A 14,844-nucleotide genomic window follows, 5' to 3' on the forward strand; every position below is an offset into this window, starting at 1 on the left:
TAAGTACCATATTTATAAATATATTGAAACTATGTAGATCTGATTGGTAAAAACATAGTTCCAAAAATTGATTTCGTTTTAAAACGATTAAAAAAACTAATAATCCATTACTGATCTAGCACACGTTTTAGAGCATTATCAAAAGCCCCCCACACACTGGAGAACACCACGTGCGCCGTAACAATCGCAACTTTTAATATACCAGCGACAATTACTGTGATCATAAAAGTGGAAATTATTAATATCATACGCATTAGAAAGAGGGCTCCCTTTACAAATTGGCTGCTTATGACACGGGAGGAATGCTTGTTTCTGATTGGTCGGATTTACGTTTTAATGATTTTACCTGTTGGGGACTCTTATTCTAATACCTTTAAGTAAGTCGACTTCTCGGATTTTGTGTAGGCAACGTAAAGTGTAACTTAATTGAGTGAAAAGGGCAAAGGAGAACAAATTATATTTATATAAGTACCGAGGTACTTCAATAAAACATACGAAATAATATTACAAATGTTTAAGTGAGTTTGTTGGTTTGTTACGTGAAACGTTTCAACTGCTCAACCGATTATCATGACATTTTGATACACGTCGGCAGGAGTACAGATAAGGATATAAGGTATCTGACACCTCACCCCCTGCTCTCCTCTCACGGTTACGTTCATTATAAACGGTAGCATATACTACTTTATAGGAAGTGATAGAAACCCTGCTCTTCGTTTTGTTCTTTGTATTAAATTAATACATCTTAAAATAAATTACAATTAGTATGTTCAATACGGATAACAACACTTGAAAGTCTTAGATGATTCAGATTGCTAGAATCAATTATCCCTTGGCAAGTTTAATCAATGATAAATATACCAGTTGCAGAGATACAGACAATAAAATTAAATATTTAACAATGACCTGCATTCAAACGGACTTTCGAAAAAATCAAATCATTGTTTTAACAACCAGCCGTTTATAAGGCAGCAAAACATCTAACCTCAGAATTGTAATAGAGAAATTGGCACACCGCTAATTAGATTACTGAAGCCATCGAGAATATCATAATTAATTAAACAAAACTAAACAAATCGAGTGGTTAAGTAAAACGTGTTATAACTAAATTAATGTTGAAACCGTGTGGGTGTAATAAATCCCCTAAGGGGTTTGAAGGTACAGGCACTACATAACAACCGAAATGTGTTTTAACATATGCATAAATATCGTCACCCTTGAAGGGTTGAATCAAACTAATTACTCATTCCGCGGGTATTACTATTTGATACGTTTTGTTTTCTAATTGTTTTAGGAGGAAAATTTAATTTATACCTGTAGTTATGTTCTGGATTGAACTTTAAAGTGTTTATGGAAATGAATTACGATTTTTTTTAAATAAAGTATGCGCCAATTAACCGAAAATAAAATGAAATATGGTATCACTGACGCTTTATTTACTGACACAAAAGAAATAAAGCTTATATTTCTTTTGTGTTATCTATTAAATTTTAACATTAAAAAAATAATAATATGGTAATACTTGACACATATCCAATAGATGAAATTGATTTAAACATCGAATTAATTCTAATTAGATTCCGTGTACATTGAAAACATCATAACGTTGGGTATATCGTTTGCTCTACAATTTCCTTTTTCGTCTTCGACTACCCGTTTTACTTTTCTGAGAATAATGTATTTGGGTCAAAAAGGTTCTGTTTGTCCACGGAATATGTCAATATTTGTCACCTGCCTCCTGTGCGATTCCGTCCCATGCTTATGTTTGGGAATATGAAATGGAGGATGAAGTAACTACGCCAGATTCCGTAGTGTAAGTACTACGAATTTACCGTGATCACAAACAAAATCCTTTTCTATTTTGTAACTGACGTACCATAATATTAAATGTAGGTATTGTAGCACAAACATTCAGCTTAAGTTTTAAATTTAAATATAGCTAATTATTTTGGTTGCGTATAGTTCATCGGATTAAAAAACAACAATCCCTTATATTAACGTTTCTGAAGAACGAATTAATATTATAACATAGTAAGGTCCAAGGAACCCTGCTACAAAAACGAAATGCGATAACTACTCAAAAGCTTGTCTAAATTCCCCAAGTTTGATCTTCAAGACAACGCACGTAACGATTTCACAGTAGTCCGTGAATTCCTGGGCAAACATTCACATCGAGTGACGCAAGATTATATTTATATTGTAAAAGATGAAGCCGTTTTATTTTAAAGCAATATCACCTGATAATATGATTTAATGATAACTATTGTTTTGATTTTAATATCATGTGCGATTGTAGTTGGCAATATTAATAATTTTAATGAGCCAAGATTGCCCAGTGATTAGAACGCGTGAATCCTAACCGACGATCGCGATTTACACTCAGGTAGGCAACACTGAATTTTCATGTGCTTAATATTTGTTTATCATGCTCGGCGGTGAAGGAAAATGTGAAGATACCATATGTAATTTACTGATATTCTGCCACATTTGTATCCGCCAACCCGTATTGGAACAAAAGGAAGAAGCAAACCTTCTTCTCGATAGAAGAGGTCTTAACCCAGCTGTGGGACATTAACATGCTCTTACTTTAATCTAACCAAAAGGTTGTTATTTGTTTAGCTGCAATTCTTATTTTATATACAGGCGACGTCTCCAAAATGTGTAAGTATAAAAACTAAAGCGATGAACTAAGATATGAATTATATACTGATATTTCACAAAACATAAATCAAACACATTATTGCGATACTGATATATATCTAAACAATGGTAAATAAGGTAAAGTCCGAAATCAACGCCGCTCATATATGCTTACAAGTAAGTCTTTTAACCAAACAAGCTACTGTAGTTAATGAGACAGGAGACGCCGCCGTCGACCGCTCTCTTTATGTAACCAATTAACAACTTCGAAATACCTCAACTCTGGATACGAAGCATTCGTAATTTTTTATCAATATTTATTTATCTCATTTGTATCTGTTAGTGTGGACATCATCGTTTTCTTTATGAATTCTGTTTTACCGCGACTTGTTAATAATTCGATTTTAGGTTATTTAGAAACAAAGATAGGTTCGCATTTAGTTTATTTTATTATCAACGGTTTAGTTCACATTATTTTTGTTAAGGATTAATATTGGATATTGTAGAAAATGAGCTAAATTAACAGAATCGAATTATTATTATTATGATTTTTAAAACGGTTATTTATTATGTACGATTATCAATTTGAAGAACAACTGTAGCCTCGGTGAGTGCTATTATCAATGAATCTCTAACAATGGAAGCAACGTGTTCCATACTTACGCATAAAATTAAACTGGCTCATCACACCGGAACAATAAGCCTTGTAGCTTTGAAGTAAAACATCCAATAGGAAGATTGAATTCATTAAGTAAACAAAATCAATAAACACTATTATGGAGAGAAAAGCCGAGATGGCTCAGTGGTTAGAACGCGTGAATCTTAACAGGGCAAGCACCACTGAATTTTCATGTGCTTAATTTGTGTTTAAAATTCATCTCGTGCTTGACGGTGAAGGAAAACATCGTGAGGAAACTTGCACGTGTCTAATTACACTGAAATTATGCTACATGTGTATTAAGCCCGCATTGTAGTAGCATGGTGGAATAAGCTCCAAACCTCCTCAAAAAAGGAGAGGAGGCCTTAGCTCAGCAGTGGTACATTCACAGGCTGTTGTTATGGGGAGTTATTCTAAGTACGACACATTCATTAATGTTTCGCAGCTAGTACATATAGCGTCTAAGACACAGGCTCGGCCTAGTTAAGCCCCTTGTACCCATTGAATAGGAACGTAATTATAATGTATCCATAATGCAATGACGCTAAATGTGTACATTATTGTTTGTTAAATTAAGATACTAGAATAGTAATTACATAGATATAAGGGTTTACTAAAGATGGACACACATGACTATATACGAGGTAGATGTGAAAGAAGAGGCAATCTTATAACAATGTCTTCATATATATCTTTAGATGTATAAGAAAATACAGTTGGTATTAAAAAAAAAACCACAAAACATACTGGTTTTTAACCTCAAATTGACTTTTTCAACGTCGGTCTCGAGATAAATTCTAAGACTTATTAGAATTTACTATTAAAAACTTAGTGCTAATATCTATTGCTAATATCGAATCAATGATAGCACATAGATATATTGCTATATCTATGTATATGCTATCATTGATTTCAATTAAGATTCAGCTTTTAACCCAATAGGTTATTAACTTGCACATAATAATGACTCTCAAAATTAAGCTGCGTGTTAAATAAAGAAATTTCAATTAAATTCAAATCAAATGAATTATGTAAATTCAGCAGAAGATATTTAAAGTGTTTTTTTTTATTTCAGTAACAAAACACAAGTATTATTGCCAATAGTTTTTATTTATTGTCACTTGACAATTAGATTTAGTTTTCGTGTGCTTTTGTTTATAACTTATCTCGTGATCAACATCGTGAGGAAACCTGCATGTGTCGGATGAAAATCAGTCACATGTTTATCTATCAACCCGCATTGCAGCAGCATGGTTCAATAAATCACATACCTAAAGAGAAAATCTATTACCCAGCAGTTGGACATTTAGGTCCTGGCTGTTAATTTAAACAAATACAGTTTTACTTATAAAAAACGTTGGTTAATCGGTTTTATGATGCTTTGTCTTCTCCTTACCAATGGCAAATCAATAATGAAAGAAAGAGAGAGTGCTTAACTAAACAGTCGCCAAGCAACGTTTAAAAGTAAGACTGTTAGACTTGAAACAGAACTATGTTTAAATGAAAGATTCATATTAGCTACAATAAGAAATTTTAATACAATTCAAACAAGATTAACTCAAATCAATCAAGTTGTTATGACATATTATAATCGTATGAACGTGAATCGTATTAGTGAGTTTGAAGTTAAATCATGTAAGGTCGGTAATCCGATGCGCAAACGCAGACACGATCTATCGTTTACTTTCGGCGAGGCGAGGCGGCGGCATGTACAATGCACATACAGATTATATCCACTAATATCAATCCGCCACGACTACACTTTAGTGAGATTTAAGGATTAATTTAAATAATAAAGTATCGGTTTAATTGCTATGTATCAGAAATGTTGAATTTAGCTAATTTTATTAAAAAATATTTTTGCTTAGAATAAAGATTACAAATGTACTCAATCCTACAACGCAGAAAACACAGAAATGTCAAAAAGTGATATGCGATATTGACCATTATAATCATAACATTTCAAGAATACACGCATCAAAATAGTATATCACCAAAAGTCGGTTGTCAAAATTTCACGGGCTTCAAAACTCTTACAGATTCGCGGTATAAGCGTCTTTATTTAATCCAACTACCTATCTAGAGCTAGAGCTGTTTAAAAATGCCGATAATCACAAACTGTAGTTATTCATGTATTTAACTCTAAAGTTATAAGACAATGGACGTGTACGGGATATTCTATTAAATAGTTTTTTTTTCTTATTGGTAATGACTGATCGATTCCGTTTATACTGAGGATTTGTTACCTACTCTTGGAAATGGACACCAGAGCGAAAAGGCTTTACATTCAAGCGGTATGACATAATTGTTTATCCTTCAAAACAAAATACTTAACTTTATAAAACATAATTTGTTAGAACAGTGCGTTATTTAATAAAATTAAGAAAGATAAAGACATTTAACATTTTATCCAAACAAAAGAGATCTTTTGTTCAAACGTTCAAGTTGTAATACCAGTCATTACAAATAATGGATTATACAATTGACATACCTACGGAAAAATATCTTAAATAACATCTTATGGCAGATTTAATTACTAATCATGAAATAAATCGTCACAACAGATATTTTTAAATTACGAAAGACTGATTTAAATACATTCTCAATGCTTATCTGTGCAAGGGTCGATTTGACCCCGCTGAAAAACAAAATTAAATATCACAAATTACTAACAACCACTTATTTAACTTTCAATAAACGTGTGTGAAAATAATATAGGTTAAAATAGGAGTTATCGAAGTGGTTCCTGAATCCCCGATCGAACTTCGGCAAAGGAACATTACTGAGCAATAATGCGCAAATGATCTTTTTATTTCCACTCTCAATGACCAATGGGACGGCAATCCGCTAGGACCGTCGAGATCAGGCATAGAAACAACGACTTTACGTACGCCGGTGAGCACGGCAATGTAACTCTGCCAAGCTTCTAACTACTACTCAAAACTCATTAACTTTTTACTGGCCCGACTTAGTATACGAACCAAGGAACACGAGATTTGAAGATTTATGTTATTAAGGACAAAATAGCAGAATATTTGAGAACGCAACTAAATGACGTTTGGAATTAATATAATAAAGCTAAGGTTGTTATATAAGGGTGGCAGACCAAATAACCCGATAGTAAATGGTCACTTTCGTCTATAGTGTGACTCAGAAAGAATATAAGACATTTTCAATACTGTTAATGCGCAGTTATCCATAGAATTTAAAGATGTATTGTCATTTTAGCCTGTAACTACACTCAAGTCACCCTCCACTCATACAGCCGCACAAAATATTAATGTTAAATTTGTCGGTGAATTATCGTGAAACCACTTAAAGGGACTTTTATAGAATCTTATAACGGGACTAATGTTTCTAATATCATTCAAGTGCTACATTTATTTATATATTATAATATTTTGCCCAGCAGTGGGATATTAACGAGTATTATGTTATATTAAGGGTCAATAACTTAACTTTGAATAATCGAAGTGTTACCGTCGGTGTTTCAAAGCCCACTCACCATTGTAAAAGTGTAAAAATAATAAAGGTCCTTTATGATGCCTGCTATAAATATGCAGCGATTGTGCCTTCATTACACGTTAAAGAACCTAATTGGTTATATAAAACACTGGCCGATTTCGATTCACGTGAATTTTGATTAATGTTTGTTAATTTTGTTTTTTTTTTTTTATTTAGATTGGCAACAATTTATTCTTTTTTCAACTTGAATACTGCTTGCCTTTGAGTATTTGTAATAGTTCTATATAGTTGTATATATCTATGACGTATATATGAGTAAATAAGAAGTAGTCGAAAGACAAAAAGACAGACAATATTTTCTCTATTTTTGACCTCTTTATCGATTTCCAATGAACTCGAAATGAGTTTCATGTATTTTAAGACATTTTACAATTAAACTAATAATACAAATGTAAGTATACGTATATGTTCACTATATCACGGAATGAAATGACATATGGAATAATGTTAGGTATATAAAATATATTTCAGTAAAGATATTAAACTACTAAGTAGCTAGAATTTTTAATCTTTTTCAATATAATCATGTAAAATATCGAATAACAGGTAAGTAGATATATAATTTTGGCAAACTGTCTCGATAAAAACCTGCGACTCGTTATAAAAAAAAAAACCATTTAATCGTTTTTTTTATGATAACTGATCTAGGTGATTAACGTTTGCGTATTAGGATTTTCATAGCTATGTGCAAATTGTCTCAACTCCTTTGTGTTCAATTAAGTTGTCCAAATTTACGACGTAATAGCGAGAGTTCCGTGGAACTGCTGTTAACTGCTACTTATGTGTGACTCCCTTCGTCTGTGAAGTGGTAAAGCGGAATTTAAACTTTTGACGAGGTTTGGAGCTTCTTTCACCACGACGCTCAAATGCGGATTTGTGGAATAATTTGACAAATTCTTACCCGGCACATGCAAGTTTCCTCACGATGTTTTTATTCACCGTTAAAATTAAAACTTACAATACAACGGACCTATAGAATTAAGCAAATATAAAAGACTAATAATTTTGCTAATTGAATTTAGGTTACCCAAACTAGGTAGGTTTTCAATCATTTCATTGAAATTAAAATTTATAATTGAACAAATCTTATATATACTTATTTCTTCTCCAATTTCGAACAACCATTATCAAAATTGAGACATAATAAACGCGGTCAAAGTCCCTACAACTTAAATATCAAAATGTAATAAATAAAAACAGTTGATTGTAAATCGCATGGGAAACGTCGGAAAAGGCAAATTATCTCTGACTATAAATACTGTAACATAAATAATAAATACAGCCTACTCTAATCGAAGACGGAAGATAAACAAGCTTAGATTTACTTATTCCATACGATTTGCCAACAGCTCTGCTATATTGTTCACTACAAAGATAATTAATACATCTTTGCTTACAATACACCACTATCCCATTTAATTACTTAAATCCAATTTTATTTTACTTCAAAAATTTCGATAACAACTTCGCAGATATTCAGGACGCCATTGTTTCGCAAATACATAATGAAAATAGATAATAATCTCGACCAACGATATCGTGTCAATTCAATGTCAAATTTGTTTATTTGTCTTTATACCTGTAATTAGAATAGGCAAGTTATAACATTAATACAGTAAGTAGGTGCATAGTCTTTGTCCTTTTGGAAAAAAATCTACAACAAATAACCTGGTGAATAATAATCTGGTGGTAGAGCTGGTGCAAGCTCGTATTCTACCGCAAAACAGCAGTACTTGGTACTGTTGTGTTCCGGTTTGAAGGGTGAGTGAGCCAGTGTAATTACAGGCACAAGGGACATAACATATAGTTCCCAAGGTTGGTGGCGCATTGGTGATGTAAGCGATGGTTAACATTTCTTACAATGCCAATGTCTGTTGGCGTTGGTGACCACTTACCATCAGATGGCCCATAAGCTCGTCCGCCTTCCTATTCTATATTAAAAAAATCACTTCTATAATGTGAAATGACACATACAAGCATTCATAAACCTGACCATTTTAAATATTGCTATAGGTTTTTTTAAGCATATAAGGTAACTAATTTTTATTATTACCATAGAACTCCATTTGATAACTATCAAACTCTAATAAGATACAAATAAGAAAAATACCTTAACATTTATGAATAATAAGTAAGCACTACAACTCATTTGCCCTTCTAAAATGTCCTTCAAACTTTCTCAAATATAAACCAATACGGATCATGGATATTGTTAGGATTTGACCTGATTTAAGAATAAAGATCGTCAAACAAAACAATCCGTTAAAAATATTAGTAAAACACATTTAACGACATATTACGTTAAATAAAGTCACATATTAAAACGTATTATTATCAGAAACACATTTCAAACATATTTTAAAAGTAATTGACATTTATAACTAAATATACAATATTCTTATTTTATTTTTAAATAGTTATATAATATATAAATACACGCAGGTTTATGTGTTGAACGTATCGAATATTGTCGTTATTTTCTTTTGTTTTCTTATACAAAACTGTATTATTATTTTACACAAATGTAAGCCGTTTTATTTAATATTAATCAAAACACAATATTCATTCTATTATTAAAAGAAGCTAAGCTATCTTTCCTTTACATTTATTATATTATTTATATTCATTTATTGTATTTACCAGGTATTTAGGAAATACTTCGTCAAATTAGTATTATTTCTCTTAAAACTGACTATATTTTTAATATGTCACAAAAACAAATTAAAAAAGAGATTTAATTAATTTTAAGGTCATTGACACTAACCGAATCAATTCTAAGGTACACAATCAGGTGTATCTAAGAGGCAACTCAATGATTCTTACATATATTCAAGTACTTTACCTCATCAAGTGGCCGCTGGCACGTTGGTGTAATTCTAGATCCACGATGTAGCCTTTAAACAACTATTTAACTGAACAGTTCGCCTGCACTGCACACGATAACAACACTGTTCAAAATTCAAAACGAACTCAACTTTATCATTACTTTATTCATAATTTTATCAATCGAATAGCTCAATTATTAACCTTATCGATAAGAACGCGTATCGCGAATATACGGCCGTCGTACGTACGCCGCTCGGCACAATGGCGACAATCGACAATCGTGCGGCGCGACTGCGGTGACGGTGCTCCTAACAAATCGAGTGATAAACCAGCGCGAGCCGACCAATCGGAGGCCGTCAATACGCCCACGAATGCGGCCTGAGTGCTGCTATTGGCCAAGCAACTGCCATTGCCTTACGGATGTTATTATGCAGAAGAAGACCAACTGTTCGAAATTCAAAATAAGAATTTAAGCGTTTACCAGCCGAGTCACAATGCAAATTGGTTGCGCGCAATGCGCGGTGTGGTCTTCCTTCGCTTTGTTTTTGTATGCTTCTCGTTTTGTTATGCATAAATAAATGCATGACTCTTACAATTATATTTTACATTTAATGAAATGTTATACACACATGTTTGTTATTTATTATAACATACTAGGTATACTAAAAAGATATTTTCAGTGTTTTTTTTTATCTTATTAAATATGGGAAAAATTACTTGAAATAGAATAAAACAACAAAAGTAATTAGATCAAAAAAGTTAACTTACGTACTTACTAATATAATTAAAGTTATAAAATACATTAAAGTATAATAAAATTGACAAAGTAAAATGTAAATAATAGCAAAACATATTATGTGTACCTAATGGTGCCAATTAAAATTGGACATAGGTAAGTAGCAGCCAGTAACATCCCACTACTAAGGTCTCCTTTTCTTAAGGAGAAGGTTTGGAGTTGATTCCACCACACAGCTCCAGTGCGGGTTGGTGGCTACACATACGACTTAATCTCATCCTAAACATGTACCTTTCCCAATAGATTTTCTGATTTTTAATGTTTTCCTTCATTGCCTAGCAAAAGATATAATTAGTATTTAAGCACACTGACATGATGTGATGTGATGCTTGTCTGGGTTTGAACCCGCAATCTTCGATTAAGATTTATATTTTCTTGACAATAATCCATCTCAGTTCTTAGAATAAAAAGAAAAAAAAAAACATTAATAGTGTAACACCTTAAAAATAATATATAATAATATAAGCTTTCAAAATGTTTAAAATACACTAATTGCATTTTTATTAAATATAAATAAATAGGTACTTTTGAACAATAGTCTTTTGTTCTAATATAGGTACTGTTCTGTTATGCTGTACTGTACTGTTCTCTTATTACACAAACACTAATTTTTTTTATATACATGTACATAGGCTTTATTTTTTTTAATTAAGACATACATACATATATACCTCTCTTGTTTTGATGATTTCATTACATTACATTAGATTATATAGTTAGTTACGTACTTACTTAGTTTTAAACTGCTTGGTAAAAGCATATGGATGTTTTAAATACTAACTTCACATATCATATATATGTAATGACAGTCCTTTGTGATCAAGGAATGCATTTTTTTCAACGAACTTGGTTAGAAATTTAAAAACATAACACAAGTGGAATGTTGTTCCCGACGTTACGATACGATATGTAATAATAATAATAATATCTTGAGATATTTTTCACACACGGCCATCTGATCCCAAATTAAGCTTGTACAGAGCTTGTAATATGGAAACCAGACAACTGATATACTACATATACTATTTTTCTTTTGTAAATACATATTTATTTAGATAATTATACCCAGACTCAGGACAAATAGACATGTTCATGCACACAAAAATCTGTCCTGGGTGGGAATCGAACCCACAACCTTCGGCTTGAAAGGCAAGCGTCCACCAACCACGCCAACCGGCTCGTCATATATGTATTACCAATTGGGTATATTATAGATATATTGCATTACAATTACTTATTAAAAAAGGTATTATTATTTACAAGATTTATTTACCATGATAAATAAGCTTACATTTAATATTTTATTGATTTTCATATAAGATATAACATACATATAATTAATTGTATTATACGATTATTATATATGTTGTATGTTATTGATAAATGAGTTGCTTCTGAGCTTTTCTTCTTAAGCTATTACGTTTTTCATTCAAATACTATGTACCATGTAGTAGTATAATTACTTAGAAAGACCGATTTTTAAAGAATACAACCTACTTAAATAAAATATATTTAAATTATGATTTGTTTTTAAAATATGTTTTTGTTGATCCATATTGTAACTTATTTAAGGTTCATAAGTTATTTAGATTACAGTTGGTACGTAAACAAAATAAGTTTCTTTCTTATGTTGGTTGGGTAAAAGACACTATTTATTTAAATATATAATTAATTTATTTTTCAAAATAAGAAATGTAGTTATTTAAAAAATGTATGCGAAATTTAACGAATTTTAAGATTTCAATTTGAATACTCGAACCATTTTCCCACAGCGCCGAGAAAAAAATCCCTACATTGAATATCGAAATGTTCGTTATTACATAAGAGGTCAAGTAGTTTCTCACAAAGAAATATTGAAAAATTCTCGCATCAATAGACGTCACATCGGAAGCTAGATTAAAGAATAACATCTAAGAATCGATCCACCCATACATAGAATAGGGAGCGGAGACAACTTGACTACCAACCGTTGAAGACACAATAAACTAACTCGAGAAATATTAACATATGTCCATCATCCAAAATATGATCCAATAAATTTTCAAAGCGTAATGCAAATGAGATATCGATACGAAATACCATTACAAATTCAGAACACCGAAAACGTCATTCGTTTCAAATTGAAATTTGATGTTATAGAAAATCGAAATCGAAATATGCAAGGCCGTTTAAATTATGAATATTACACAATCGGGGTCGATAATTGAATTGTAACGTGAAATGTTCGCGACATGAGGGCACTGGGTCGCGCCCCACGACCGGAGGTGTTTTCGACAAACCGTCACAATGTGCGGTCTACAATGCACCATACGCAAATTAACTGCTACCATACAATTTTTATCGTCAATAAAAAAATATCTATTCATTGATTATTCACACACGGTACATGTGCCGGTATAAAAGAAATTTAAACGTTACTAAATGATTTTTGCATATGGAACGAGGCATTTTTGTGTTCCATACGAATGTAGATTTCGTGACATGTGTAATTCAGGTAGGTTTGAGATTTTTATTGCTATGTCAGTGTGATTTAAATTCGATTGTTGGATTAACACTGAATTTAACAGACCGTTACGAATTTGCTCATTGATCGTATGAAAGGAATAAATAAATTAACAACATTAAAATGACTTACTTCGTATACTTTACGTTTATGATAGTATGATATTATATTATGTTCAAGGGTTAAGTGCTTTGTTCGGTATAAATAGAATCAAGTCACACATAAGTTTTATTGATTGTTATGAAATACATAGCTTAATTACCTATCTATTGTTTTAAATTAATAGACTGACACAAAAATAATCAATTATTTCGTGTTAATACTTAATTCACCTTGTATTCAACTTTGATGAAAATATCTTACAAGTGACAGGCTCGAGTAAACTCTTACAAGCTATTTAAAGTTATGTTACAAGACTATTAACAGAAAAGCCATCACCGTTTCGAAATGTAGATGTAGTTTCGGAATGAAGAAATCCAGTATATATAGTTACACTTCAATGACATAGGTGTGGCAATAATATTTTCATACTTACACATTACATTTATATAATCTGAAGTCTGAAGAAGACTGAGAGATATGCCATAAAAAATTTATAAATTTGCAAAGATAATTTCACTTGCATGTTTTTCTACCAATTTTATGAACTACCTTACTAAATAGACTTATTTACTATATGATTTAAGCATTCTTATCAAGAGTAGAGACATTAGACCAGATTACTGTGTATACCATTTTACTACAATAGGTACCCATATGGTTCGTGTTGTTATTAGATTTATTATTACTTTATGTTTTCTGCTATTGTAATTTGATTCTTGATCTCTTTGATCTGTGATATTTATTGTCTTAAGTGTAAGTCGAGATGGCCCAGTGGTAAGAACGCGTGAATTTTAACCGATGAACGTGGGTTCAAACCCGGGCAAGCACCTCTGAATTTACATGTGCTTAATTTCTGTTTATAATTCTTCTCGTGCTTTTCGGTGAAGGAAAACATCGTGAGGAAACCTGCATGTGTCTAATTTCATCGAAATTCTGCCAAATGTGTATTCCACCAACCCGCACTGGAGCAGCGTGGTGGAATAAGCTCCAAGCCTTCTCCTCAAAAAGGAAGAGGAGGCCTTAGCCCAGCAGTGGGATATTTACAGGCTTTTATTGTTTGTGTAATTTATTAATCCAGATTTCGAATTAAATACATAATATTTCAAATAATTTATTATGTTTATAATTTTTTAAATAAACCAGATAATTTCATAAAATTGTATTGTAACATGAAGAGTAACAAAACGATTATTAAAAAAAATATTAGCATATACTTGCGAACATATTCGAATAAAAAAAATATGAATAGATCGGAAATTTATGATAATCAATACGAATCGATTTAGAAATCTGTCGTGCATTGTGTACCATTATGTACTGCAAATCCGTTACAGATCGCCTTTTAAATGCAAATAAAAAAAAAAGTTCTTTTTTTGTTGGTTCTTTCTTGCATAAGAAGTTACAAGTGATGTGAAATTGATCGTTTTGTGTTCTATTTTTGATTCTTGTTATAAAATCGATATTATACTCGTTTAATTTAAATGAATAAAAATTATCCTTAAATATTTTTGAAGTTTAAATATTCACCCTTTTCGATAAAATATTGAGTCATATTCTACTTACCACTTACCTATATATAACGATAATACGACCTGATTTCTTCACCCACATATTTTAATACAAATATCATATTAAAATTATGTTTTTCTTTCAATTATTTAAATTAAAATTTTAATAAGTTCATATGTTTTATATATATTTATTGTACATATATATTTAAAATAAAACTCAAATACCTAAATGATGATGTCCTCCAGACCGATTTTGGCCACGGCAATCAATCTCAAAGGATGA

At 31.4% G+C, this 14,844-nt stretch overlaps 1 protein-coding gene across 1 annotated transcript in view; it reads right to left on the bottom strand.

Annotated features, from left to right (window-relative positions):
* Positions 1–9,895, bottom strand: part of LOC126781231 (transcription factor Sox-21-like) — a 50,746-nt gene extending 40,851 nt beyond the window's left edge. The window contains exon 1 of the mRNA XM_050506121.1: positions 9,666–9,895. Coding sequence (XP_050362078.1) covers positions 9,666–9,670 — 5 coding nt within the window. The 5' untranslated portion in view covers positions 9,671–9,895. The remainder of the gene's footprint in view (positions 1–9,665) is intronic.
* Positions 9,896–14,844: the final 4,949 nt, after the last annotated feature.

The sequence above is a fragment of the Nymphalis io genome, chromosome 3 (genome assembly GCF_905147045.1).
Source record: "Nymphalis io chromosome 3, ilAglIoxx1.1, whole genome shotgun sequence".
NCBI lineage: Eukaryota > Metazoa > Arthropoda > Insecta > Lepidoptera > Nymphalidae > Nymphalis > Nymphalis io.